Genomic DNA, 26,744 nt, shown 5'->3' with positions numbered 1-26,744 from the left:
AACATACAATTTAAGACCAGTATTGTATGAGGTTATTTTGAGTTTCTGTAAAATATAGCTGTTTCTAAACATACCAAATTGCAAATACTCAGATACAGATTTTTGTTTTGGGGAGTTCAGTATATTTTGATTGACTTTTGGAGCATGAAGCCTCCTTCCACAACACATGAAGTTGTTACTTGCCTACTTCTCTCACTAGTAAAGTAAAAATAGTGATGGATCTTCAAGAAAGTCAAAACTGAGAGCAGGATGATCATTTTCAAGCTGAGCTCCCTGGGCCTGAATTCTGTGGCAAATATGGTTTCTTTATTGGAGGGACAGGACCATATTATTTTTAGCACTGGAGAATAAACAAGTCATGTGAAATACAGCTGCTCACAATGTGACATTTTTCTATTATTTTTCAGAATCTAAACAGTGGGGGTTTACACTGACAGTATGTCTGTCAAATGACAGATCTTATAGCCCAGATGCTTCCTTATACAGAAAGGTGCTGTATGGAAATAGAGGACTACTATTAGGAAAAATAGTGAGGAATATTCTTTGTAAAAGCTCTGTAGAAGATTGCTGTATATGGTCAATCAATTTATATTGCATTCGGTTACATAGTCTTGATGGAGACAAAAGTGATTGTGCAATTAAAATAGTTTTAGATAGGAAGAGAAGGGGAAAGTGAGCATTACTCTAATTACGAAAGGAAAACCAAACATGCTGACTGTCGTTTCCTGGCTCTGGCTGGGCACTCCTGCATCAGCCATGCACCAGAGTCTGCATCTAAATTAGACGTTTTGATGAATTTAGGTCATATGACAGACATGCAGCTTGCAGCCTCCATGCTGCTTAGAAAAGGTGTGGTGGCCAGCATCCCCGGATGACGTATTGCTTTTCCTTCAAAACTAATAAATAGAATTGCTGCCACAAATAAAATGAAGTAACTACTGCAACAACAAAGTGAAAACATTCTATTTAGTGCATTATTTTGTGGCTAGGTTCACCTATGTGCAGTAAGTTATTACTTTCAGTAAGTCTTTTGCTATATTTTATTGCTGAGCACTGTGGAAAGCACTCAGAAAAGTTACACTTAGGCTTCACTCTGTCTTGCTGCGTTGCTTCAGTTTAGGGTTTGCCTTTACCCCTTAAAGCTATTTCATTAAGCACSGACTTATTCTGTGCATTCTGCAAGCAAGAAAACACAGCCCTGACACTGACCTTTTGATGCCTGTATCCTCAGGAGGATGTTAGTTATTACTGCCTTCTTCTCCCTGACAGTAGAAGTGAGATATTCGTGGTCCAGAAGTTCAAGAAACAGACGCAGCTCAACTATTAACTCTTCCATGGCTGAAAAACAATCAGAGAAAGATGTTTTCTAAACATGCAAATTACCACTGAAACAAAGACAGAGTTAATTCTCATTTATTCACATTCAAATTATTCTTTATCATTTCTCAAAAATGTATGTTCCTCCCTGCTGGAAACACACTGCATTCATTTGTCAAACCAAGAAACTAGCACATTACTGAGCACTATTGGCATGTATAGCAGTCACCACAAAATCGATGCAAAAAAGACACAATTCTTTTCACATAGCAAGTCACGGAGTTGGTGCTAGATAAAAGTAAGTGCTGGCGTACTAGTCATCTTTTCTAGCAGTGCCACTCCTGTTCCTCTCCCTTTAACAAACAATTCTTAACTGCAAAACAAAATTATAGTTTGATACAAATTTCTAAACACACTGCTATTTTCAAAAATCCTTAGGGAAATCGCTCCCTCTCATTTTATTTCTTCCGTTTCCAGTGGAAAAAAGAGCAGGTGTTCCTTTTCTACTATGATTCCTATTTGTTATAATTTCCAAAGACAAGCTCCCAACTCAGCAGTGTAATTTCTTATTACTCCCCAGATACCTGATCTTGCACCTCTTATTTGGTCGTATTTCTACTATTCCAGATGTCAAGGCTTTCCAATTCTTTCTATAAAAGTCACATTCCTTCTCTGGATTTACAGTGCTTCACAACTTTATGTCATCCAAAATTTTTGTAAGCACATTTCCACTTTTTTTCTTTTCAAATTAGCTCTGAAGACTGACATTCTCTTGATAACCGCAGTGGCCCAGCCCATATAGATAAACGCATCTGTTCCAGCCTAATCTTATGATATCTACTCAGCAGATTTACGAGACACCCGTAGTAYTGAACCTCATTTCTGTGCTTCAGCTCACTCATGATTCTGAGATTTTCTTGTCTGTTCACTCACATGGGCTCTCTATTTTTAGTTTTGCTTTCATCTTGCATGGGATAGTTTATACTTTCATACTTTCCTGTATCTGATGACATTATCCTCATCAAAAGATGAGGAGAAACATTCATTTCATTTCAGGGCCACACCTAAGATTAATCTCAATTCTATCCTCATTCCAAAAGACCTCTACCTAAGTTTTTCTCTATTTATATATATATATATTTTTAATAGTCTTTTCAAGATCTAACAGGCCAACCTCTGGTAGGTCTTAAGATCTCTAAAAAGTACCTTCTTTGCTGCTCACTCCCTTGCCAGCTCTTCGCTCCTCCCCAAACCCTTTGTGATATGGTTGTTCACCCAACTGAAACTGGAATCTTTTCTTCCATTTGTGAGAACATGCCTGGATATTTAAAYGGTTTTTGATCCAGATGCATTTGTTTTATCTGACACTTGAAATCAATATTGTGCTGGGCAACCTGCAGATGTCAGCTACGCTCCTGCAAGCGGCTGGTGGCCCTTTCTTGTCTCCAGTGGTTGCAGATTGCACCATTTATTTGCAGACTGTACCTGCGAGTATGCTCAGGCTACTCTGGCAAAACTGACCTACTCCTAGCAGGCAATGGAAAACACGGCAGTTTGCAATACTCAGGCATGATAAAGTCTTTATAAAGAAATCAATCCTAAGAAGTACACGTGGGCAAATCTTTTCTGAAAGACACTGTATATCTATACTATCCTGTACAAGTTTTTCTCTTGGTGAATATGTTCTTTTATTTAACTGAGCAGTATTACTGCCATTACATAAACTATCCACATTTTCAGGAAATATGTTCCTCCAAGATTTTTACAAAGCCATTTATACATAGGCAGAAGGAGGGGATGCAAGATGACAGTAAATCTGTCTGCATCACTTCACAATGTAGTCCATGAAAAACTGCAAACAGCTACAGATCATTTGTTCTGTCAGAAATTCAAAAGTATTTCAGGACAACCATATTGCTTCCAGTGTAGTTCACATTCTGGAGGAACATACAGCTTTGTGAAGCAAAAAGGTACAGAATCAGAGGGATGATTCAAGCCTGATTTGCAAGTGATAAGTGACCATAAGATACAAGCCTTAAGAAAAAAAAAGAGCCTCTACAACCTGAAAACTAACAAAATAATCCCTAAAATATCAACCATGGGTTATTTTTTAAATGATACATTTTAGAAGTAAGACTTGGATTCTATTAAGTGTATATAATACACAAATTCTGATTACAGTGGTCTGTTGCTTTTTGGTCTGCTTTAAATATAAGGTTTTTTACTATTGYAGTTATGAGCTTTATTTTAAGAAATTATGGAATATATGCATCTTAATAGTTACTTATTATATTACAAACATTTCAAAAGCAATCATTACTGTAGAATCTAGGCAGTCACAGTGAAATCTAATCAGTACACAGTGCTAGAAACGTGTCTTTTTCAAGTACTTCCACAGCCATATCAATTACTGCCAGGACATATCAGCACATACGCACTTAAAACCGACATCAACATACAAAATGTGCATAATTTCAATTTGCATATATTACCGCACTAACATTTCTGTTAGAGTGGCATGTTTTCTGGATTCTCTGAAGCAAGAGACCATAAAAAAGCTGAAAGGGAGCCCTCCCTGGTCCTCTTCACCAGTTAATGTAATGTGCAATGATACTCCTTTTTCCTTCCCTAGAATCTGAATTTCCACAGCAGAAGAGAGAAAAGAAYGAAAGCAAAAGATACCATTGATGTGCATAGTGTGCCTAGCATTTTGCAGCTATTAAAAAGGGTAAGATCCTTGCACTCAGGAGCTTATAATCTAACATGGCTAGACAGTAAAATGAGAAATGAAAACCAACCATGAGGGAGTTATGAGGCAAAGAAACCAGGGAAGCAACAGAAAATAAGAGGAATGGGAAACCACTGCTGGAGAGACTACTGGGATCTGGCATTGGTCCAGCTCTCTCCTGCAGCCTCTTCACATAAACCCACGGACCTCTCCTCCTCACGTCTTCAGAGTAAATCTGCATTGCAGTCACCGGTGACCACAGTTCATGGACCTGCAACGGCCAAGCTATCTAAGTTACTGGGTGCTTTTTAACAGCACCCAGCAGAGGATCTAGCAAAAGACCTTGCTTAGGACTGACAGAGGAGGGCAAGCAGAAGATGGTAACAGTGATGTAACGCCTAAAAAAGTCTAGAAACCACTGCCTTAGATAACACATTCACCATAGCTGCTTTTATATTTGGCCTGGTGTCTGGCAATATGGTTCAAATATATCAAATAATATATTAGAAAGGAATACAGAATGTGAGAAGACTTTTCCTCCTGCCTTTATACACTTACAGGTATACTACACTGAGCTTAACTAAGCAATAGTAAAAGCTATTTTAAGATTTTAATATGAAAAGAGAATAAAAATATTAGCAACTGTTATAAATTGCTAAACATAAATGTTTTGATATTTCTTCTTTTCCTACCAGGATGAAATTGGAGTTGTATTTTCTTTTGCAGGAATTAACAGCATTACAAACATCAAAGTGTAAGGACGGAAGTTCTGAACTGCACTTCAGATATATATGTAATGATGTTAAACATTCAAACAGAAAAAAGTGAAACAGTGTTCACAGCTAATAAGAAACACTCTTTCCATGTATTTAAAAATGCATTTACTTCCTTTTTAATAATTTTGCTGCTTAAGTGCGGAACAGAAAATACTGCCATTAAGTGTCTTGGAAGTAATTAAAATAAGGAACTGTGAACTCTTTTCTTTAAGAGAGCAACAAACAAACTTATACATAATGAGGAAAAACTCATTTTGCTCAGTTTTCAATCCTTGGCTTATTTTCTGGATTAAAGAATCTTTTCTTGTCCTCCCTAGAAATGTAATGATGTGCTCACAGAGAGTAATGGAACTGAATAATAGAAAATCCGCATAATACATATTTTCAGGAAGCAATCATTACTTCTGAAATGGAGACCAAAAATGAGAGGGTGATGCAAGTCCCAAAGAAAAACATACTCCTCTAGTGAGAGATGACCCTTGGAAATCTGACATCACCACAAAATACGAAGAATAATCAGAAGGCTCTCAAAAAGGGGCCAATTTATTTGACAGTTTTGGCTGCATTCTTATTGCCAAAGGAATTACTTGTAAGTGGCAGGTGGTGAAAGCCGGGGTGGAGCCCAGGCACGGTAATCACAACAGTAAGCAGATTTTAGCTAGCCTGAGGAGCAAAATCACATTCCTTATTAAATGATGAGAAGTCCACTCTCTACTCAATAGGAATTATAGTCCCCCAATGTGCTGCTGCGACTGCCATGCACCAATAAAAAACAACGATACATCCAGGAGGGTTTCCAGCTTTGGCTCTCTAGGGTTTTAAAGTTTTTCAAATGACAGCACATAAACACTATACACACAAGCCAGCAAAAGAATACACCAAGGTAAAAATAATCAGAGAAAGACAATTACATCACATTGTAGCGTTTGTTCCAAACCAAAGCTAAAACCAACTGGAATTGGAACAGCATAATGATGTAGTTATTCCAAATCTACACTTATGGGTACTAGTCTATAACCATTTTTTAAGAATATAAAGTTTGCATTTCAAATAGATTTAAAAATTCTTTGGAGTCATGCCATATCAGACACATGATTTCCAGTTTGCTCAAACCAGAAGCAAAAATACAAGTATGAACTCACGAAAATAAGGTTCAGATTGTTTTTTGTTTACTCACAGGAATTACAGTATCCCTTAACCCTGCCACACCATAAACATGACCTGAAAGTGCTTTTTAACTAATATCAAATAATCTTCTGAAGACTCTTTAAACAAAAAGAAAGGCAAATCCAAAAAGGATGGCAGGAAGCTTTTTTTTTTTTTTGTCTTATACCATACAGTACAACCCCTCACAAGGTAAGTGAACTTCCATGCTTCCATTCTTATTCTAAATGCATGTATACAGACCTACAAGTATACAAATCTACAATAGAAATATGAATTAAAAGTGAGCTTCCAATTATTAGACTATCCTCTTGATGAGTTGCCTACACATTGCTGAATCAAATTTCTCTGGGCTTAAATTTTCCATTCTCAGTTTTAGTTCATGATTTATAGATGTTTAAGGCCAGAACAAACCATCTAGATGAGATCATCTAAAACAGATCATCTAATCTGACCTTCCATAAAACATAGGCCAGAGAATTTCATCTAGCTACTCTTTTATTAGTCTAGAGACTTGTATCTCCTTAAAGCACATCTTCCAGGAAAGCCAAAAATCTATGCTGCCACTTTGAGCTCTAGTTTGATTAGAGAGAGAGAAAAAAAACACCTCATTTAACTTTCTGAAACCAATTTGATTAGATTTATGTATCATATCAAGGCCAGCCTTCAAGCTACATATAAAAATAATGTACTGAGAACGAACATGCTTGCATTCATACAGAACCCCATACAGGCATGCATGCACGTGCACACACACACACGAGTGTTTGGGAATCACTAAGAGGTTTTTCAAAGTGAATGTCTCAGTCTTAACCTTGTTTAAATGGTCATTTTTGCAAAGCTATATTAAATTAAATGCATACCTAATCCTACAATAGCATTCATTTCCAGAAAAATGCTCATAGTGAAGTTTTATATTACATGAAGAAAAATGTTCTTGAACTCTTACACCATACAGGACAATTTCAATGCCTCTGTTCTCAGCTCTTAAAATTTAAGCCTTCATATTCTGTTAGCAGCAAGGTACTTTGGGACAACTTGTTCGAGCTGGAGATGGCTGGCTGACTGATTAAAAATTATTCCATACCTTTCTGATAATGAAAAATCATATTAAAACCAACTAAGATCCAACATCTAAAAGGTCCCTGAAGCATAYAGACACCCCCTTCCCCACTCCCAAAAAAACCTCACTGGCATTTGTGTCTYCAAGTGACAATGGAGAAACCAGACATATAATCCAGTTTTGAATCAAAAACAGTACGTGAAGTTGGTGTTTATATCCATTTCTGTTGAAAGAGCTTCATCATCTTAACTGTTACATGCCTTTAGCTTTGGATCCTTTCATTTGAATATTTCATTTAAAAAGCCCAAAGCTTAATAGGTCTGGAGAAARCATGTCTGTATTTTATAAAGATATTCATATCAACCCTTTGTTAGACAAAAATCTTTGAACTATCAAGAAATGTACAAAACCACTGTGACTTGCTTCCACTCAATCTTACAATGCAGTTACAAAAACTTAGTAGTTAATGAAAAAGTTCCTCTCATGACTACATTTTGATTTTGGGGGAAAAGAATTTCACACAGAAATGCACAAAATCTGGAAGMAGGTAGCAATAGTGCATTTGGCACCAGGAAGAATTTTTGCTTTCTTTAGTATGCTACCAGCAATTACATGATACCCACCAACAAACAAAAAGACATGTTGTTTGAAATCACGGTGACGTTATTTGCTTTCCCTTCTTCAAATAATAATTTAAAGAAACCTTTAAAATGCTCTTTGACTTATCTACAGAGATGTCTTCACGCATTTGGATACATTTTTTCAGATATCGTAAATAATGTAGGTGAATTTAATATTTTCATTAGTGACCTGGATGATGGCATGCAGGCATCCTCAGCAAGGTCATGGACAACCCCAAACTAGGAGAACAGTTGATACATGCCAAGGTAGGGCTGCCATATACAGGGATCTCAACGGCTTGAAAAAATATCAGAAATCTCTTGTAATTTAACACTGGGGATGGAATAACCCCAAGAGACAGTACTGGCAGGGGCTTACTGGCTAGATAGCAGCTCTGTAGAAATGGATCTGGGGCTTCTGATGGACAAGCTGAGCACAGGTCAGCAGTTTTCCCATGAAGTCATGAAACACACACTGGGCTGCATTAGCAGGACTACAGCTGACAGATGGAGGGAAGTGATTATTTCCCTCTACTCAGCACTAGCGAGACCACATCTGGAGTAATGGCCTCCCCAGTGCAAGAAAGACATTGATAAAGTTGGGCAAGTTGAGTGGATGGCCACTGAGATGGCTGGGGGGCTGCAGCACATGACAAAAATGAGGAGGGACTGAAGGAGCTGGGTTTGTTTAGCCTGGAGAAAAGAAGGCTAAGAGGGAATCTAATTGTGGTCTTCCACTACCAAAAGGGGGATGATAAAGAAAGCAGAGCCATACTCTTCTCAGAAGTGCCCAAAGAAAGCACAAGAGATGACAGACAGCAGCTGCAGAAAGAGAAATTCTAATTAGAGACAAAGAAAAAAATTTTCACTGTAAGATTGGTAAAATGAACCAGCTGTCCAGGAGACTAATCCCCATCCTTTGAGAAATTAAAAATTCAGCTGGACAAAATCCTGAACAACCTGACCTGACTTCAAAGTTAGCCCCTATTTGAGCAAGGCATTGGACCAGATGACCTCCACATGTCCCTTCCAACCTAAATTATTCTGCAATTCTCTAAATAATGTTAGAAAAGTAAGAAAAATTCCCATTACTTTACAGATGAAGAACTGAGGTTACATGATTACACATTAGCCAAGATCACAGAAGAAGCCTGCATGACATAGAAAATAGATCTTAATCCTTGAGGCTCGTTCTTCTATCCTATCCACAAGACTACTCTTCCTATAAAARAAATGATAATTATAGACAGACAACAGATCCATAGATTATAAACAATGAATAAAGATGTTGTGAAAAGTGAATTCTCGTTCCTTATACTCTGTAGTCACCACAAAATTTGAATAACTGCAAAATCTGCAGAGAGAGCTGATAAGAAAGAAAGTTTTAAAGGATACAACTTTTTCATTGCATTACTATCAAAGAGAAAAAGTTAACCAACTAAATTCAACTGGGATGTTCTTAAACCTTAGGACAAACACTATGATGCTTGGTCTGTCCGGAGACTTTTCACCAGAAAAGATCTCTCACAGTTGCACTTTTCCCCTTTGCTCCCCTACTGATTGCAGTATATGAAATGTGACATATTCACAGGTTATACAAAAAGGCAATGACCAACTTACTCTATCAGTTAAGTATACTAAAAACCTGCTCTGTAAAGTAGAGACGATCATCCTTGGAGGTGTATGGTTATTATCGGAAAGAATGGGAAAAGCGCACAAAAAAGGGGTGAACCCTAAGTAGCAGATAAAGCCCTAAAGATGAAGAATTAGCAAGGATCAAGTAAAACATATAGACGGTTTGTCATCAGGATGCTTTAACATAAAAGTAATTATATCTGAGCCTCTCTAAAAAAAAAAACCAATGATCTTTTGTTTAGAATCTGGAGCTCTCCAGACTGTCACAAACTCTCTTTCCAGACAGCTTGGGGCAACAGAGGCAAAACACAGCTACTAAAAAGTCCTCCTGTCTCATACATATGTATGATCAACCTCAATGAGCATCAAGGGATCATTTCAGCCACAACCCACATGTATTCCTCTTTTTTTTTTTTTTTTTCCTTCTGCTCCAGTTTTCAAGGAATTGGCTTTACAAAACCAGCTTTCCAAAAAAACTATCAGAGCTCCAAATGCTGCTATTGCAGTACTTGGTGATAAAACAAGAGGTGGGAAAGCATTAAGAAATGTTTGGACAAGAAACAAGCTGCCAAAAATCCTATTCAATCAGCTACAGCCATGCAATGAGTGACAGCAATGCGGGAGTGTAATCCATTAGCATGAGGCAGATGGATAAAGAGTTTATTTTTTAAAGTACAGAGCCATGTTTAAGCACTGCCACAGATTTTGGAGAGGAATGCCTGATTTTAAGCAAGTTCACAGACTCATAAAAAAAAAAGTATTTAATATTATGGGCATTTATTTTTATTTAAGCATTAATTATCTACATTTAACTCATTATAACAATATGTTTAGCCAAAAAAAGAAAAACAGCAATGATTGGCTACAGAAACTTAAAGTGGAGTCTATTGAGTTGCTGAAGGTTTTCTCTAAAAGCATACTTCCCATATGAGGTTTTGTTCCCAAAATAAATATAACCTACCTTGTAAAGCCAAAGAACATGGATTTCACTCCATCTGCAGGCCCTGATGCCTGGGAGAGGGTCTAACCCTCGCAGTCTGCACTCACTATGGGCATTCAGTTTCGGTTTCCTTTTCAGACTCCCATTACCCTACTAGGGCAGAAAATGAAAATTTTTTGCATTTAAGCATCTCCAAATGTATCAGCTGACATCATCTTGTCGGGAAAAGACATTCCAGGTCTYGCTGCCTGGCTCCTGCATTCACTCAACTCCTCCATTACTCCAAACCACAAAAGATAAGCAGCCACTACAGTATTCATAAATAGGCTCAGATTCCACAAAAAAAAAAAGGTCTTCTTATGATGCAAAAAAGAGACAGGCAATCTGCGAGAGGAGGGGAAGTCTGCCCCGGACTCAAGGTCCCAAGAGCAGATGGGGCTCAGTTAAGACTGAAAGCACAGAAACAGATAACCTGCATTAGTAAAAACAAAACAAAGCCCTACAATACACCTTGGAGTTCACTTTCACTCAGGTCCTCAGCTGCACACAGATCTGCTCTTAGGTTAGGATTTCTTTTGAAGCTAGGAACTGATTACATATCCAGCAGAAATATGAGACAGTAATTAACTCACTCAATAGAACTGAAAAACTAAATAGTAAAATGATGACAAAGAAATACAAATATGGCAATGCTGGGAACTGTACAGTAGTATTCGGTATTTTTGTATGCAGCAATACAGTTTTTATTATACGTTAAAAATTGCTCAATTTTCAATTGTTCAACATATGATTGTTTCAGCCATACCTGCTGCACAGTCCAAGAATTGTTTGCACTCTGTAAATATGGYGTTATAAGCTTCCAGTTTGCAGCTAATTTAAAGGCAGTGTAAGATAACACTGCATTTTATCAGAACAGATCCAGAAGGCCTCACATTTGTATGTGAATGGAAAAAAATCAATTTTTGAACTCTACAATACTTCTTTATACCACATTTCTCACTGCAGTGTCTATAATGCAATGAGTAACTTCCACCATGTATTGCTTATTGTCTTATCTTCTTCTCAAGGAGAGAAGCATATTCTGCTTTTTCTGTCAGGCTTTTAAAAATTCCTTTAAATAGATGTACACAGTGTTACAGATTTATGTTAAGAAAATAAGATCAAAGAAACACACGTTACATTAACGTGTCCCCCACTTTACATCAATCTCCCAAGACACTTCTGTGTCCTTTATAGACAACCCTTATTCTTACTTTGGAGAATTTCATTATATTAGAGCTACATGCAGTCAACAGAAAAAAATCTTAGAGCTTTAGGTAGCTGGGAAATTCAAGACCCATAGGTAAAGCGCCATTAACATAAAAATGGAAATCTTAATTTTTTAAAAATTCTGGGGAGAAGGGGCTCTGAACAATGGTGTGCTGTGATAACGGTGCTCTGCCCTGCTGAGCATGCTCTACAGAGGTGTGTGGTTTCCTGGGAGCTGAAGATTTACTCTGTCAGTGGGCTCCATTGATGGCACTTCAGAAAAGACTAAACCATAGCTTCTATCCAGAATGCTGAGCAAATTAAATGCAAGGAAAAAGCAAAACAAAAAAACTGGCATAACAAAAGTCCATAAGCCCTTTCTATTTCCAATTTCCTATCTCCTCTCACACCTCACAAACATTGCATTATCACAGTTGTCCAAATGTGGCAGGAACTCCAAACTGAACCTGTATTGCTGAGCATAACGGTTCTCCACAAGGCTTCAATAAAGCCTTCATAGCTAGGAATATTTGAACCCTGTGAGTACCATGGATATATACAGCATTCCTTCTACAAGCAGTTATTTCTCATCTTGTGCATTCTGCTCCTTATGAAGTGGTGGCTCAGGGCCTTCATGACTTCATGCTCTTCAAGCGTTGCTTGGACTGCATAAGTATTAGTTTTCTCCTGAGCTTTTCCATGTCATTCACCCTTCAAGTATCCAAATAATTCACAGATCAAGTTAGCTACAAAGCACCATTGTACTGGCAGGATCACCTCATTTTAGATAAGGAACTAAGATAAAGGAAGACTAGAGATAGAAGGAGCTGCTGATCCCAGATCCTCAGTTTGAAATAACTGATTTTTCAAAGTACTTGGGATGATGCAAAGCTTTACTCATCCAAGCACAGCTCTTCCAGACATCAACTGATTCAAGAGCGCTCTGCTCTTCGATAAGATAGGTCATGGGATTTTGATTCGTGTGTATAGGGAATGCTGAAGACCTAGTCACTGCCCGCCTCTGAGAAGTCAGGTCTAAAATGCTTGGCTCATTTAATGAGAACTCTGGAAACACTGAGGATCCAGTGCTTTACGGCAATGTTAAAACTGCCAGAAAAATGAGAGTATCCTTTCTCTGCTGCAATCCTTTGCTTCATTCAAAAATCTGGAGAACACACAGGTGCCCTAAAGCCAACACCACCTCTGTGCTGAATAAGGAGGTCATAAACCCAACAGAAGTTTGATAAAATCCCACCATCATAATGATAAACATCACCATAAAATTTCCCGGCTAACTAGTCAGCACCTTCACCCAGTTTTTCCGGGCCAGAAAACAGGTGAGCTCTGCTGTACCCCAACATAGACTTTTAGAGACCAAAGGGAGAAAACAGTTCTCAATGTATGGGACCTTAAGGGAGAATACCTTGCAGTAAGCATCTTCTTTTGATTACACTCGACCTCCCTCTCAAGCATCCATCCAAACTGTATTTTTAAYGGCTTCACGGAGTGAGATGCTCAAAGAGGAACAACATCTTGGATATGCTGCCCTGGGATGTATGCAGTTTTAGGGAGAGAGGAAAATCAACATCTCTAAACCAGTTCACAAACTAAGATAATACCAAATGAACTGTTCACAAAGAAACACATGAAACATAGTAAAAAAACACTAAGTTCTGCACCCACTGAAGTTTCCACATGGATTCAATGCGCCTTGCATTGGAATTATCTGATACCCATGGAGCACCTTTTTGGTAACAAAACCAACACTGGTCTGCAGTGGGAGACAGAAAGCAGGATCGGAGGCACCAGGCAGACAGTGAAAGGGAGGACTCACTGCTTGCTGATGCACAGGGGGGGTTGGTGGCAGACCTATCTGCTAAGCAAATCAACCCATCAACGAATCAACCCCCCAAATCAACCCATGAACGGATGACAGAGAGCAGCTCTCCTCCCATGTTATGCCTTGCTAGTTTTTTCTCCAGCATGCATGCGCACAACTTGCATCACTTTGCAGAACTTCCTCAGTGTGCAGGAACAATTCTTATGAACGGATTTAGACCCTGCAACTCTGATCTAAGAAGCTGGTGTGACACTACCCTGACACCAACAGCCATCCAACAAACTATATGCAATAAATTAATTGTAAATCTATATGCTTTCAATAATCTGAGAACTGATGCACTGTGTTTGTCTCCAGTACTGATCAGACAGAAAACAATGCACCAGAACATTAGATTTCAAAAGACATTAGCAGTTTGTGGCATAAAATGCAAACCATGAATTCCTCCTTTAAAAATCATAAAGTGGTATATTGTTTTAATTACTGACTGTATACTGTGGCTCTTTATAAGATGGACAGAACCATTGAAATTAGTGAAGTTATTTCTTCATGGAAGACATAGTCAAATACCTGTATGTTACAGAGATCTAATTTTAATAGATGTGCTTTGAATTTATCAAAAAAACAGAAACCATATGTTTATCAAACACTAAGAAATTGCTGCCAACACCCTTCTCTCCTGCTGATTTCTCTCCTCTTCTACCCGAACATGCTCACTGCGCTCGCACCTCTTTGCGATACAGAATTTGTCGAATAGACTTACCCACAAGATCTTAGGTACAATTCACCTCCATGGCTTTCACTCTCCTTGGCTCCTTTCTGTTTTCCGCACATTATCCATTTCTTTTGTATCTGGTTACGCTGCCCCATATGTTTGGAGCATGCTCCCTCTTCCCTGCCAAGCAACCTCACTCTCTCCTGTGAAATCCCTCATGCTTTCAGCAGCCTCTTCAACAGTAATCCTCACATTCGCCCGTGCCTAGCAGTTGYGCTGCGTCTGGTCTTGCAGCTGGTTTTATTATCTATGCCTTCAGGCCAGACCTTGCAAACACTCTTCCCATGATAAAAAGTCCCACTTCTTCCGATGGGTTTCACGAACCGGAACAATAAGATGGGTTCAGAGAAAAATCCATGTTTTAGTTATTAATGTTTAAAAYGGAGCAATTTCACTTATGTGCAACAGGAGCCAAATACACAAACAGTTGGATGTCTGTTCGTCTTGCCAAGAGCAGATGTAGTAATGAGCCTGACAGAACAGGTCCGCGGTCGGGAAGCAGGGACCTCACCCCCTAACCTACAGCGCTCTGCCGCAACGAGCACAGAGGCTGCCTACCACTTGTGCCTGCTCCTTCCCTACTCAAAGCCAGCCCCTTCCAACGTATAGGTGACATTTAAAAGAATTATTCTCCTGTGGCACAATAGTATTTCAAAACTCTGAGGACATATGTCCAACACGTTAACTTTCCCAGACTCGTAACACTGCACTCCACATGGTATTTATGGCTAAAGAGACTGAGACAGCAAAACACAGGGYGCAGTTCAGTCCAGGAGGACTGTGACAGATACCACCTGCACTCTAGCTCCCCGTGATTCTCAATGCGTTTTCTAAGGCAAGCTCGCCTGAGTTAATTTAACATTTGTAAATTTAACGCTTGTAAAATATGCTACCACAGAATGAGGACAGCATGAGCAATAGTAGCTTCTCACTTTTACAGTATCTAAAACTTCCTATCTGACCATACCTTCAAGAGAGAAAAAATGCACTCTACACACTGATCTGATCCTCAGCATAGTCTCCTCATGATTGCTAGCTTGTATCAAATGAGCTGATGAAGATAATGATGAAGATAATGAGCCCATGAAGATAAAAACTGACCACTGGATCCAGAACAAAACTCTCTACACACATTATACAGATACCACTGACTGCTTATTATGCAGATAATACTGACCATATTTTAGCAGTATCACCCTGGCAAGGAAGCTACGTTTTATGACTAGGAGGATCACTTGTAATTTCGTTTGTGCACATCAGACTCCTCTCTGTGCAGAGGGAAAAACAGATCGACACGCGCTCCAGCGAGGTGTGGGTGCGCCATCAGTCCCGTGCATCGTGTACTCGCTGGATAATTTCTTGAGTGGCTTGTTCAACAGTATTTGTCTAAAGGTGCTTCCCAGTTCTTCCTGTATTCCTAAGCAACAAGGAAGATGCACGGCCAAATAGCCTCCCACTGAGATCTCACAGGCCAAAAAAACCCCCCTCAAAAACAAAAAAATAAGGATTTCAGTTTATAGCAAGCTAGCTCATTTTCTGGGGTTCATATGCTTTGTTTTTCACAGACCCATAACCTAACTGGGAAACCACAAACTGCTGCAGCTGTCGGTCTCAGTATTATCAAAAAATGTGCTGACCCTATGTAAAAGTCATCCCGTTGCATCATAGCACAACCAGGACGTGTCACGCCTGCAGCCGTGCAGCCGGGGCACGGCTCTCTGCACCCAGGCTGGGACGGACCCAGCTGGTGCGGCCRGGGCTGCAATCAGGCCCCCGTGGGCGCAGTCTGGCCGCAGCCACCTTTATTGCACAAAGGCAAAAGCTACCGATGGCGAGCATCTGAATGCTTCCCCCATCTCACCATCTGCTTCTGCTGCTGCTCACTTGGAAATTAATACGGCTGTTGCTTGAATCAGAAGCTAATGCTACATCTGTCTTGCTTAAAATTACAGATAATTATGAGACTGCGCATGCAACCGTTTTTGCAGCTCAAATGGAGCAACATCGGCCTCTAATGTGACAGGAGCCCTCCTTCATAAAGGCAGGCTCAACTGCTCCATTTGCAATTACAGACCCTGAAACAAACTGGACTGAATCTTCCTCCTCATACTTTGCTCCCTTTTCTTTCCCTCCTCTTTCTTCCCATACACACTTCGATGAGTTAAAAAGTAAATTCATTAAGTTCATAAAGAGAATCTCTTTCAAAGGACATAAAAAGGTCTTTTGCAAGCAAATATAAAGAAAACTCAGACCTGATCTTGCTTGTGTAAATAACAATCTCCTAGCCCAATTTCTAGAGGCTGTTTGCCAGTCTTGGACATTAAGGAAACACTTGAAATTGCATTTTATCCTCCTGAGTATTTATTCCTAATACTTTCCTATTTGCATCTGATTAATGCAGTACTTAAAAGAAAGGGGGAAATATGAGAAGAACCAAGCGTATACTAAGTCATAAAAGGCCTTGAGGTTAGTATTCTCATACAAAACCTAATACTGTGGCCTTTAATCCAGAGAAAGTCTCAAAGAGGTATTCCCTACACAAAAATTGCAACCTAATGGTTTTATAGACGAACTAATCTCACAGACTTCAGGGGAAAAACTCTGAGATAGAAATCTGTTATCTTTATTCCCATGTAAGCCACATTTGAAACTTCTTATAGGAACAYTATCAGATTAAATATTTTTTTAAAGTCTTCTGGCAGAAACATTTCTACCCTACAACTTGTGCTTTTCAATATTAAYGGCCTCTTTTTATGAGTTAGAAATTATTTACAATAAAGAAGAAAGCAGTCAAATCCACTTTTAGAGGAATTCTAGAGAAACATATATATCCAAACAAAACAAAAAGAACCCTCCTGCTCAATGCTGTTTGAAAAAACAATCAAGATATGTCTTCCAAGAAAAAAGTTTGCAATCTTTTTTTTTGCAAGATATACTTTGAGCTCCACAGTTACAGCAAATAAGAGGCTAAAACTAACAAATGGTAAAGGATAAAATACTCCATTATGTCCTAGTTATTTCCAGTTCTGACTCCCTCTTTGCAAAGGCTCGTAGGGTACATGCACATTAGCAGTAAAATAACACACGACGATCTCTGTCACACCCTATCAGCAAAAAAATGACAGGCATCTGACAAAAGGCAGAAAAGGCCAGTGGAAAAATGGAAACTACTTAAATACGCCTTTGTTTTGGAACATTTGACAATAGTAGAAAGGTGCTTTAAAAATGCCAGACTGTTACATGAATGAGGACTTAAGAAAGAAAAAGAAGACAGAGATGGGTCATTTGGAGTACATGAACCTTAACAGTATTCCTTTAAAAAAAACAAAAAGGTTTATCTCTGTAAAATGGTTTGTTTGTAGGAAAGATGAAAGCATGCACTTGCGGTAAGAATTTTTTTCTGTTTTCTGTCCTATGCTGCTTTAATCTGTTTTTCCATGATCATGCTTTTTTTGCCCCTAATTTTTCTAAAGAGACCTACAAAGAAAAGAGAAAAACAGCTTATGCTTTCCTTGCACTCCAGATGCCAAATTGATGACAACTGACTAATAGCCAAATTAAGAGATGAATTATGATGAAGACACTGATTCTAAAAAAAGCCTTTGCAACGTTTCAAGTGAGAGAACTGGGACAGCAAATATTCATCATGTAACTTCCAGAAGCAATTTACATTCAAAAAGTACTGTAGATCCATTAACTATTTCATTTTCCTAGCATTGTTTTGAGTTAGTGAATAGGACTCTCAGGTTTACAGCTGGGAAAGGTGAGGCACGAGGCATGAGTCCTTCCACAACTGCTCCCGGGCAGGATATGGCAACTTGTGGCTAAATTAATGCTCCAAATCACATTGTGGCCTTCTCAAGAAGAAGCAATTTAGCTATTTTTGACAGTTTTATCTATTTTTGCCTCTGGCTATTGTAATTAAAATGTTCATCTAAGTCATGTGACCTGGGCACAGGGCAAAGTCCTTAAGGATTTTGCTGAAAAGTGATAAGCTTTCCTCAAACCTTAAGAAACTCCAAGTCCCTATAATTTCATAAATGGTTGGGGGTGTGCATTAGAGAATTAGATAAAGTGGTTTAAAGCATACAGAAATTGATTTTGTTAATAACTGTAATAAAATGAATATTTTAGCCACAAAGTTCTACATCACTTTGCAGACCTAACTGATGTTGCGGGGCTTTTCCAGGGCCCCATCTGGGAGAACGGGGGCAGAGCAGCCTGGCAGGACCCTGTCTCCCCGCGCGCTGCAGCATGGCTTGACCAGATGTGCAGCTGCCAATAAACAATATCGATGCTGCTGATGGCAGAACCATGTAAGCATGCACGATTTTTGGGATTCCAGCCTGTCTTTGGTCTATACCGCCAAACCACCTCCCCTCGCTGGGGAGCAGTCAGAGGCTGACAGCCCTCCTGGCAACGCTCCAGCCCCGGGGCCCTCACCGAATGAGCCTGCCGCGGAGCGCAGCGCTGCTGCCCCGCCGCCAAACGGGGAGGCGCGGGGCAGCGAGACGCCCCGTCTCAGCCTATGATGATGCTCTGTATCGCATCCAAGAAGTGCAGCCTGGGAGGGCAATCGCGGGCCGCGTCTGGCCCCCAGAAGCACATCCCTGAGTGGCATCAGCCTGCTGACAAGTTGCTCACCTAAGCCCAGGAGCAGCGAGGAAGAGGACTGGATTTCAAGCCAAGCCAGCGATCATTTGCAGCATGGATTAATTAAAACGGCTTGGATTGCACATTTTACCCTACACACAGAGAAAGAATAAATCCTTCAGAATAAAAATGTTACGCCATGCCAACACATTCCCCCCCACCAGCAACTGACTGCTGTACGTGCCAGGGCACTGCCTTGCCCTATGTGGCTCGCCTAACTCTCCRCAATGGAGACACTTACAAAAATTATTTCACAGGCTACACAGCGTAACTACATCCCACTGTATCAGCTCAGCCTCCAATTCTGAAACAAGAAGAACGCGGAGAAGGAAAATAAGAGGGGAAAATTGTCATCATACACACACGACACGCAAACCACACGCGCAACTGCGAAATGGTCATTTTAAAATTCCAAGTAATGGTCCAAGTTCTGCTGCACTGCATTAATTCTGAAATAAGGAAAGAGCAAGGGTGGAAAGGGGCTTGGAAAACAAGGTGGTAGGTGTGATTATTATTTGGAAAAGTCTCATACCCTTGTTTTTCAGYGCACTGCATGAATATTCATTAAGCCTTCCAGCTTAGGAGGTTTCAGATGGAAGTGTTGGTATCTTCTTTATATGGAAGAAAAAACATAAAAGCCCAGCTTCAGACAGCTAAGRGGAACCTGAGAATTTTAGCTTTTCCATGGTCTACCACAGTTCTTTTACCAATTATCTTTCTTCAAGAAAAAAAGAACAACAACTAAGTGACTGGGGAGAAAAGCAGTTGCCTAAGACCACAACAAAAATAAATGGCAAATCCAGGACTGAATTCAGATCTCCTCAGGCTCAGGACAGTACCCTGTCCCTTAGGGAACCAGAGCCACGGGTGGCAAGTCATGAGCTAATGTCACTCTTTTGAGCTCCGGTGGCAGTTTCCTAAAGTGCATGTTGTGAGGCCCCAGTTCAATGACCCAGCAGGCAATCAATRGAGCAGTGCTGTCAACAGTTTCAAGTTCAAAGTGAAAAGAAAAGGGTTTGCTGAACCCCTGTGATAAATTCTAGGTTCAGCAACAGTGCCTTAAAAACGTTGCTCTCTGACAGTTATCACAGTCAGATGGCATTTTTCAGAACATATCTCAAGTTTGGAAAATAACATTTTGTCAGGAAGCGTCTTGCAAGCCCCATATATCGCAACTTGCAGTGGAGGACTACCATACCAGACACTTCCCTGAGTGTAACTGCTTCCGTTAAGATTAAGTTAGAGAATCCACATTCTTAGAAAAGCTGTGCTCTTCAGCCAAAAATTGGGGCAAACAGTTTTGCTCCAAGAAGCTTCAATAACTCCTCAAAAATGTATTGAGACAGAAAAAGTCCTGCAAAGTCTATGTGGAAAGTCTAGGGAGTAATCAAATAATGTGTGTGCCCGAACACCTTAGCTCCCGGGACACAGAGGACTACAAGGCAGTGTGACCGACGAGAGGACTTTGTGAACCAGCCTCTGGTTCCTCCTGGACCTGTTAGRCGAACTGAAGCAAGTCATATTTCCTTTAATCCCTTTTGTTTTGTGCCTTGCAATCTACTGAAGAAAGAAACTTATATTAGATATTATTCTACAATGTTCTTTGAACTACACATACGAAAGCAACGTAAGATTTCTTGCATATGCTATCTAATGGTTTAATGACTTCCCAACTAGACAAAGCTGAAATCACGACAATAAGAAAAAGTGCTGCAGGCAGAGTTAACCAGAGTAAGACCCCAAAGGTCTGCCAGGGAGCAGCCAAACATACCTGTCATATTTGTTCAGTCATTTCTCACTTTCCCAGCATTAGAACAAAAGAAATTGCTATTTACCCCCATTTACAGTATACTCCTTTGGAGTAAATGACACAGAARAGGTCAAGGGTACTCATGGTAGGGTTTAATCTTCCAAGTGATCTAAGAAATGCTGAAGTTTTTCAAAGTAAATATGTATCTTCAAGCCTTTCCCACTTAAACAAAATAGAGCTAATGAATCTAAGAACTTTAAGGAGAGTAAAAGCAAATCAAAGAAAAAAAAAACCCTGTGAGGGGGGTACACATGGTAGAAAGCCTAAAATGTTAAGTCTGTGAAGGGAAAATGAAGTTTATGGAGGGAGCAGCCGGGAGAGGAGAGATACAGCAACATAGGCACGGCAGTGGCATTCGCTTCCCAGGGCACACTGAGATACCTTGGCACCTTCCCGGTCCCTCATCCTTCTGCCCCTTCCACCTTCATTCCTCCTTCCATCCCCAGTGACGTCTACTCCATGTACCACAACCAGCATCAGAAGAACAGGGAATGGAAATAATAGAACAGAAAAACCACCAAGTCTTATAATGCCACATGCTGAGCGCAGAACCCAGACATAGGCGATTAAAATGTTTAAAAGAACAGGTAGACTTGATTCAGAGAAAAACAAGAAACATGGTCTATTTGTTTTAGGAAAGGCAAAAGTGTAATGATAATGGTGTAAAACTACACTATTAGGGATACTCCTGCATACTCCTCTTTAAAGAGCAAGGAGATAGTCAGTAAAACTGAAAGACAGAAAATGGATAAAAGGAATTTTTGTTTAAAACAATACAATTTATTTTTTTGTGGAATGTATGAATATAAAATATCAGAAGAATGCAGAGAATAAGTTTTTTGCTAATATTTCTGGATCACTGGATAAAGGCCAAATAGGGATATTGTTTTATCAGGGGTTAAGAAGAAACTTCCTGGAAGGGCAGGTTATGCCAAGAACACCAAACAGATGGACTGAGGCATCCTCATTTCATGCATTTGTTGGTCTAGGTGGCCCTCTGGCAACAGTGCACTCTGACAAGCGCAGATATGAGCAGAGCTTTGCATTTGCCCTGAGAGCATCTTAACGATATCAGAAATATTTGATTCCATGACCTCTAATTGTTCCTATTACTGCCTTAATCTTCTTGGGCCCCTACACTTAGAGCAAGCTTTGGTGCCACTGAATCAGCAGAGAAAAGTGCACGCAATTGTCTGGGCTGTAGTTTATTTGTTTATTTATTTATTACTTTGTCTTTCAGAGAACTCTGAAAACCATGAAATCCTTTTCTAATTTGTGCATGTTTTTCGAGAGCATTGCATCTTTGTACTCTCTTATGTTTTGCACATCTTAATGAGCTTTGGATGGTCTGCAGCCTTMTCTCTCCTTGCAAAACCTGATTTATGGTGGAGCGCTGATAGGGAGGTTAGCCCTCTCACAATCCAGGCGCGGAGACGCTCCGAAGCCCTGCASAGCGTACAGTCCAAACATTCACTCAGCAGAAAATCCTCTTGTTAGCTCCGTTTCGTCCCTTTCTCCTACCCCCTATTTATTTTGGCATTGTGGAAGAGTATGCTGCGCTCAGGAAAACACAAGTCTCTTCTGTAGCAGGATTTCGGTGTATTAAAGCAGGTAAAGTGTAATTTTGACAAACATTTATGCAGTAGCATGCTGTGAGCGTACCTGTTCAGCTATGCTCTTGCCTAGAAGGAGACACTGCACCACGTACTACGGCCACCAAAGCTTCGCGATAGCAGCAAGAGGGCTGGCAGAAGGGGCTGAGCCCCTGAAGTGCAACGCTGCCCAGCTTGTCACATGCCACCTCCGTTAGCTGAGCAGTTGCGAGACCTTCCGGTGTAACAGAGTTGTATTTAAACACATACTTATCAGACAGGTCACAGCCAAGGAGTCAGGATCAGTCAGGGAATCTAGCCTCACGTCCCGCTTTGACGGAGGCAGGTCCTTCTAGTCGCCCACCGGAGGCAGGAGGCTCCACGTGGTCAGACAACCGTTTCCTCGGCAGGAGCTGCGTGCCTCCGCGAGGAGCAGCCTTTTATCCGTCAGAAACCRGAAGGTCCCACCAACCTGAGCTAGGGCAACCAAGTCCAACCCTGGCTCCAGAGTTATTCCTTCTGGCCTTCAAGGCACAGGAACAATTTTTTCTACCTCAGAACGATACAGTATTAAAGATTAGAAAAAGATGCTCTGGAAACTGACTGTACACATTACCAGCAAATATCTGCTTCCTGGCAGTCCCTTTTGTATTTGGAGAGGTCTTTTTTTCTTTTTTTAATGTTTTTTTCACTAAATAAACATGCATACATTGTTACTCATATCCAGAAGGAAGTGTGACTTTTTTAGAAAAAGTGAAATTTCTGCTCAGGCAGTCTCCAATGAGACCCCAGAAAAATGAGTGTGCTAAAAGTCAGATTCATTAGAAGCAAATTAAAAGCATCTGTTATCAGATAAACTCCATGYTTTACCCTCAAAACTTTTGTTCTGAAGCAGAAATTAATTTCAATTGTACTTCAAAATAAAATAAATACAAGATTTTTTTTAACTTGCACTACCTCCCTAATTTTAGTGTTTATACTGAATAGAAGTTATTTATTTTTGGAGAGTGAAAGAACGAAAGTTCTGGTATTATTTTTGGCTGTTTTGTGCCTTTTCAACAGCAATGCATTTTGTTCTTTTCAAAGACCTATTAATTTTTGGCATCACAGTGCCTTTATGAAGCAGATAACAATTTTATGAACAGAAAGATACTGAAGTCTGTATCTTTACGTCACTATTTATATACATCTTTTTAAAATGAATCTCATTGATTCATTTTGAAATTCCCAAACTGATCAGCGTTCTCAGCACTTTTAAGAACTGGTCCCTAATATCAGTTAATATATCATTATGTATTAACATGTTTGGAAACCAGAGCCTATCCACTTAATCATAAACACTCCAGCTAAGTCTGACCCAAGTAATCTGCCAAATGCTGTGCAGGAGCTGGTGCCAGTTAGGAAGATAATCTAATTCTCTCAGTTTCCAGAGCTGGGCTTTATCCAGGAGACAATCTTTTCTTTGGGTTGTATTTTTTATAAGCTAATTTGTGGCATCTTGCCTTTGGCTTGGAACATTTTATAAATAAAATTAAAAAAATTAATTTGAGCATAGTATTAGCGCCAATACCATAAAGTACTATTTTTATATGGTTTAAAATTGAAAAAAATCCCCATTATGTCACAGAGATAATTATAATAAAAGATATAGTCTTAAAGAGCCTCCTCTTTCTTTCAGACATGTGGGAAATGCTGCTCTGAACAGATCTGCAGAACCTATAGCAAAACTGCAAGTTAACCTGAATCATCCTCCTGGGAAATCTACCTAAAGATGCAATTTCTTGTCGCACCRGCTCCAGCGTCACTGAGGGCCACCGGGAAAGGGGGGAGCTGCTCTGCCCCCCACGTTTTGCTGTGCCCTTCTGGCTTTCTCCCTGAATCAATACCTGGATTGCTCAGTTCCAGGATGGCTCGATTCAGCTCACCAGGAAGTTACTGAAGGGGTTTGGGAGGATTCATTTTCCTCAAGTAAGAGCCAGCTCACCCTGCAGCTGCACAATTGCGAGATTTGACGCACCCGTGACAAATCTAACCAAGACAGGGGTAAAGCAATCTAGTCAGGTGCTGTAAGCTTCAGGACTGCTCACTTTAATTTTTCAGTGATTCTGCACCTACTGCGTTCCCAGCTTCATCCTGCTCTGCTGGCCAGCACCGCGCTCGGAGTCAGAAATGCAATCTTCCACTGGTCAGCTTTAATCACAAAGAGCATTTACATTTAAAAGGACGTTCCTTCAACATTTGTTCAACAGCACTGACCTGAATTTCATTAGATAATTTACAGCAGAGGGCAGATTTAAATTTTGCGCCAGAAGTAGTTCAGCCGGTCATTGTTATTTTAAGAGAGTGTTTCCTTAACACAGAGAAAATTATGAACTGTCTTCATGGAACTGATTCCTAAATTTTTTATTAAATATTTCCTGCTAGCAGTTTTACATTCGGTCAGTATCTGTTGGAAACTACAGTGCTGATCCTGGTAGAAGCTGGGTCTCCGGAGGCACAAAACGACTCCCATCAGAGGCTGCGTCTCTGCCCTCCGGACCTCTCCGCCTCCTCGGTGCATGCGTGCGCGCGGGTCCCTGCCCAAAGCCCTGCTTTAAAACCAGCCTTCTTGCTGCAGGGCCAGGGCTTGCTTTTTTCCTAGTAGGGAAGTAATAAAGGAAATAAAAAGATATCTGAAAATGGAAAACAAGGTTTCACATTAGAAAAGGAATGAGACCTGAAATGTTTTGGGGGAAAACTGCTGGAGGCAGCAACGCAGCTTGGGAACCTTCTCAGTTTCCCTCTGCTAAGGTTTGCTCCTACCAGGTACTGAGCAAAGGACACAGGACATGTGCACAATTTATCTGAATTCATGGCACTAGCCACTTGTTTAAGTTGAGCACATGCCCAAATGCTCTTTTTGGAGTCCTTGAAGATTCAACCCTCATCCCCCTGGATCCTCTTAGAGCCGTGACCCACGGCCCTGCCTAGGAATAATCGCATTGGACTGCGTGGAGCCCCTACGCTCATGCTCCAGGAGGACGGTGAAGCAGGGCAGCGTGAACCTTTTTGCATCGTCTGGCACTATTCCCGTCCAGTGAAGCCAGGAGGCAGAGCTCAGTGCTGCAAATCTCCCCCATCTCCCCTGGCCTGGCTGGTGGAAAACGGCTGCAGGACTCTTTGGGGTGGTTCAGCCCTCCCACCCACTGCCACGGGCAGCCCACAGATCGAACGGGCTGTCTCTACAGCACTTCTACTAGCCTGTACCTCTATGTAGAAATTTCTCTGTCAGTTAACTGAAAGGTGCATCCAATTTGCAAATCCATATGCCCCTCTACCATCTGCGGCTGTAAAACATCACATCCTGTTAATTGGTCTAAAACTTCAAAAGACTTTTAATTCTACCTTTCTGCAACATTTTTGCAATGGCAAATGCATTTTTCATTGCTTTAATCTGCTTAAATTCATTCAACTCAATGCCAGTGCCTGGACTGCAAATTAACACACACAGAGATCTTCTTCTTGCAGAAAGCCCATGCCCTCAGGATAAGCCGTGCAACGAACAGCCACAGTCCTCAGTAACATTTACTGACAGCTACAGTGTGTCGACAATGCTTTTATTATTTTCATTATGATAGTTCCCCCAAAATTGCAAAACAGACTGAAATTAACTAAGACTTTAGTGTCCCCGACAAAATGCTGCCAATGCTTGTAAGGTTGAATGGTTTCAGATGCTCAGGTTGGTTTCTCCATGTATAATCTCATTTGCCTGTCATACTAACTTTAGTGTTGGGAGAGATTCAGTGAATTTTCTTATAGCCTTTCCAGTCTGGATCAACATTACATGCATCTCAATATAGGGTTTTTTTAGACTCATTCAGGCATGGATACAGTAATTAAAATGAGGGTTAGCTTACTATTTCCTCAGTCCTGAAAACTGAAGTCTTCTATTTATAAGCTCAGCAAGTACAGCATGATAAAGTAATGGAAAACTGCRGAGGATGCTCCACTAACAGAACTCAAACTTGATTTGGAGAAAACATTTTTCTAGGTAAAAAAGTTTTCACATTCTCAGAAACGGCATTATTTTTATAATTTATGTATTTAATTATATCCACTGGAAATATATTTTCTGCACCACTTGTAGCAAAAGTATTCTATTATAGATGTCTATCAATAACTGGATGAGACTTTCAGCATGTTTCACACTAGCTACAAGCAGCCTCAGCCATGTTAAGGGCTTTGATGTTGGCTGGATTTCAACTAATAACCTAAAAGTGAATAATCCTATGTATCCAAGTACTAATCGAGTGCCTTCAGATGGACATTAATTAGATACTTATCTTTGTAATAAGAAAGGAAAAAAGGAAAACTTCTCAGCTGAGCTGGCAGAAATCATTTATTTGGTAACTATCTGAACTAAGTAGTAGCTCTATCAGTTTAAAGAATATTTTAAAAATCAGAATAATTTCCATGAAGTCAAACACACATAAAAATTTAATCTCATTCCAAATTTGTGACTATAATCTTTCAAATGACATGCCTGACTCAATTTTCAAGTCTTAAAATTTCAGGGAAGGTTTGGTGTCCAATCAATCCAAAAA

General features: G+C 40.0%; 1 protein-coding gene across 6 annotated transcripts in view; it reads right to left on the bottom strand.

The window, feature by feature from the left end:
• The window catches only part of AFAP1 (actin filament associated protein 1), a 79,375-nt gene extending 65,061 nt beyond the window's left edge, over positions 1-14,314 (bottom strand). For 2 of the 6 annotated variants that reach the window (XM_026054775.1, XM_026054776.1), the window contains exons 1-2: positions 14,095-14,312; positions 1,210-1,338 (exon numbers count right to left, since the gene is read on the bottom strand). In XM_026054775.1, coding sequence (XP_025910560.1) covers positions 1,210-1,336 — 127 coding nt within the window. In that variant the 5' untranslated portion in view covers positions 1,337-1,338; positions 14,095-14,312. Of the gene's footprint in view, positions 1-1,209; positions 1,339-10,264; positions 10,377-14,094 lie in introns of those variants that run through there. The other 4 variants (XM_026054778.1, XM_026054771.1, XM_026054777.1 and 1 more) reach the window with 4 other exon arrangements.
• Positions 14,315-26,744: the final 12,430 nt, after the last annotated feature.

This window comes from Apteryx rowi, unplaced genomic scaffold (genome assembly GCF_003343035.1).
Source record: "Apteryx rowi isolate R43461 unplaced genomic scaffold, aptRow1 scaffold_97, whole genome shotgun sequence".
Lineage (NCBI taxonomy): Eukaryota > Metazoa > Chordata > Aves > Apterygiformes > Apterygidae > Apteryx > Apteryx rowi.
The sequence above is the reverse complement of the archived record's forward strand: the minus strand, read 5'-3'. Positions and strand labels throughout refer to the sequence as shown.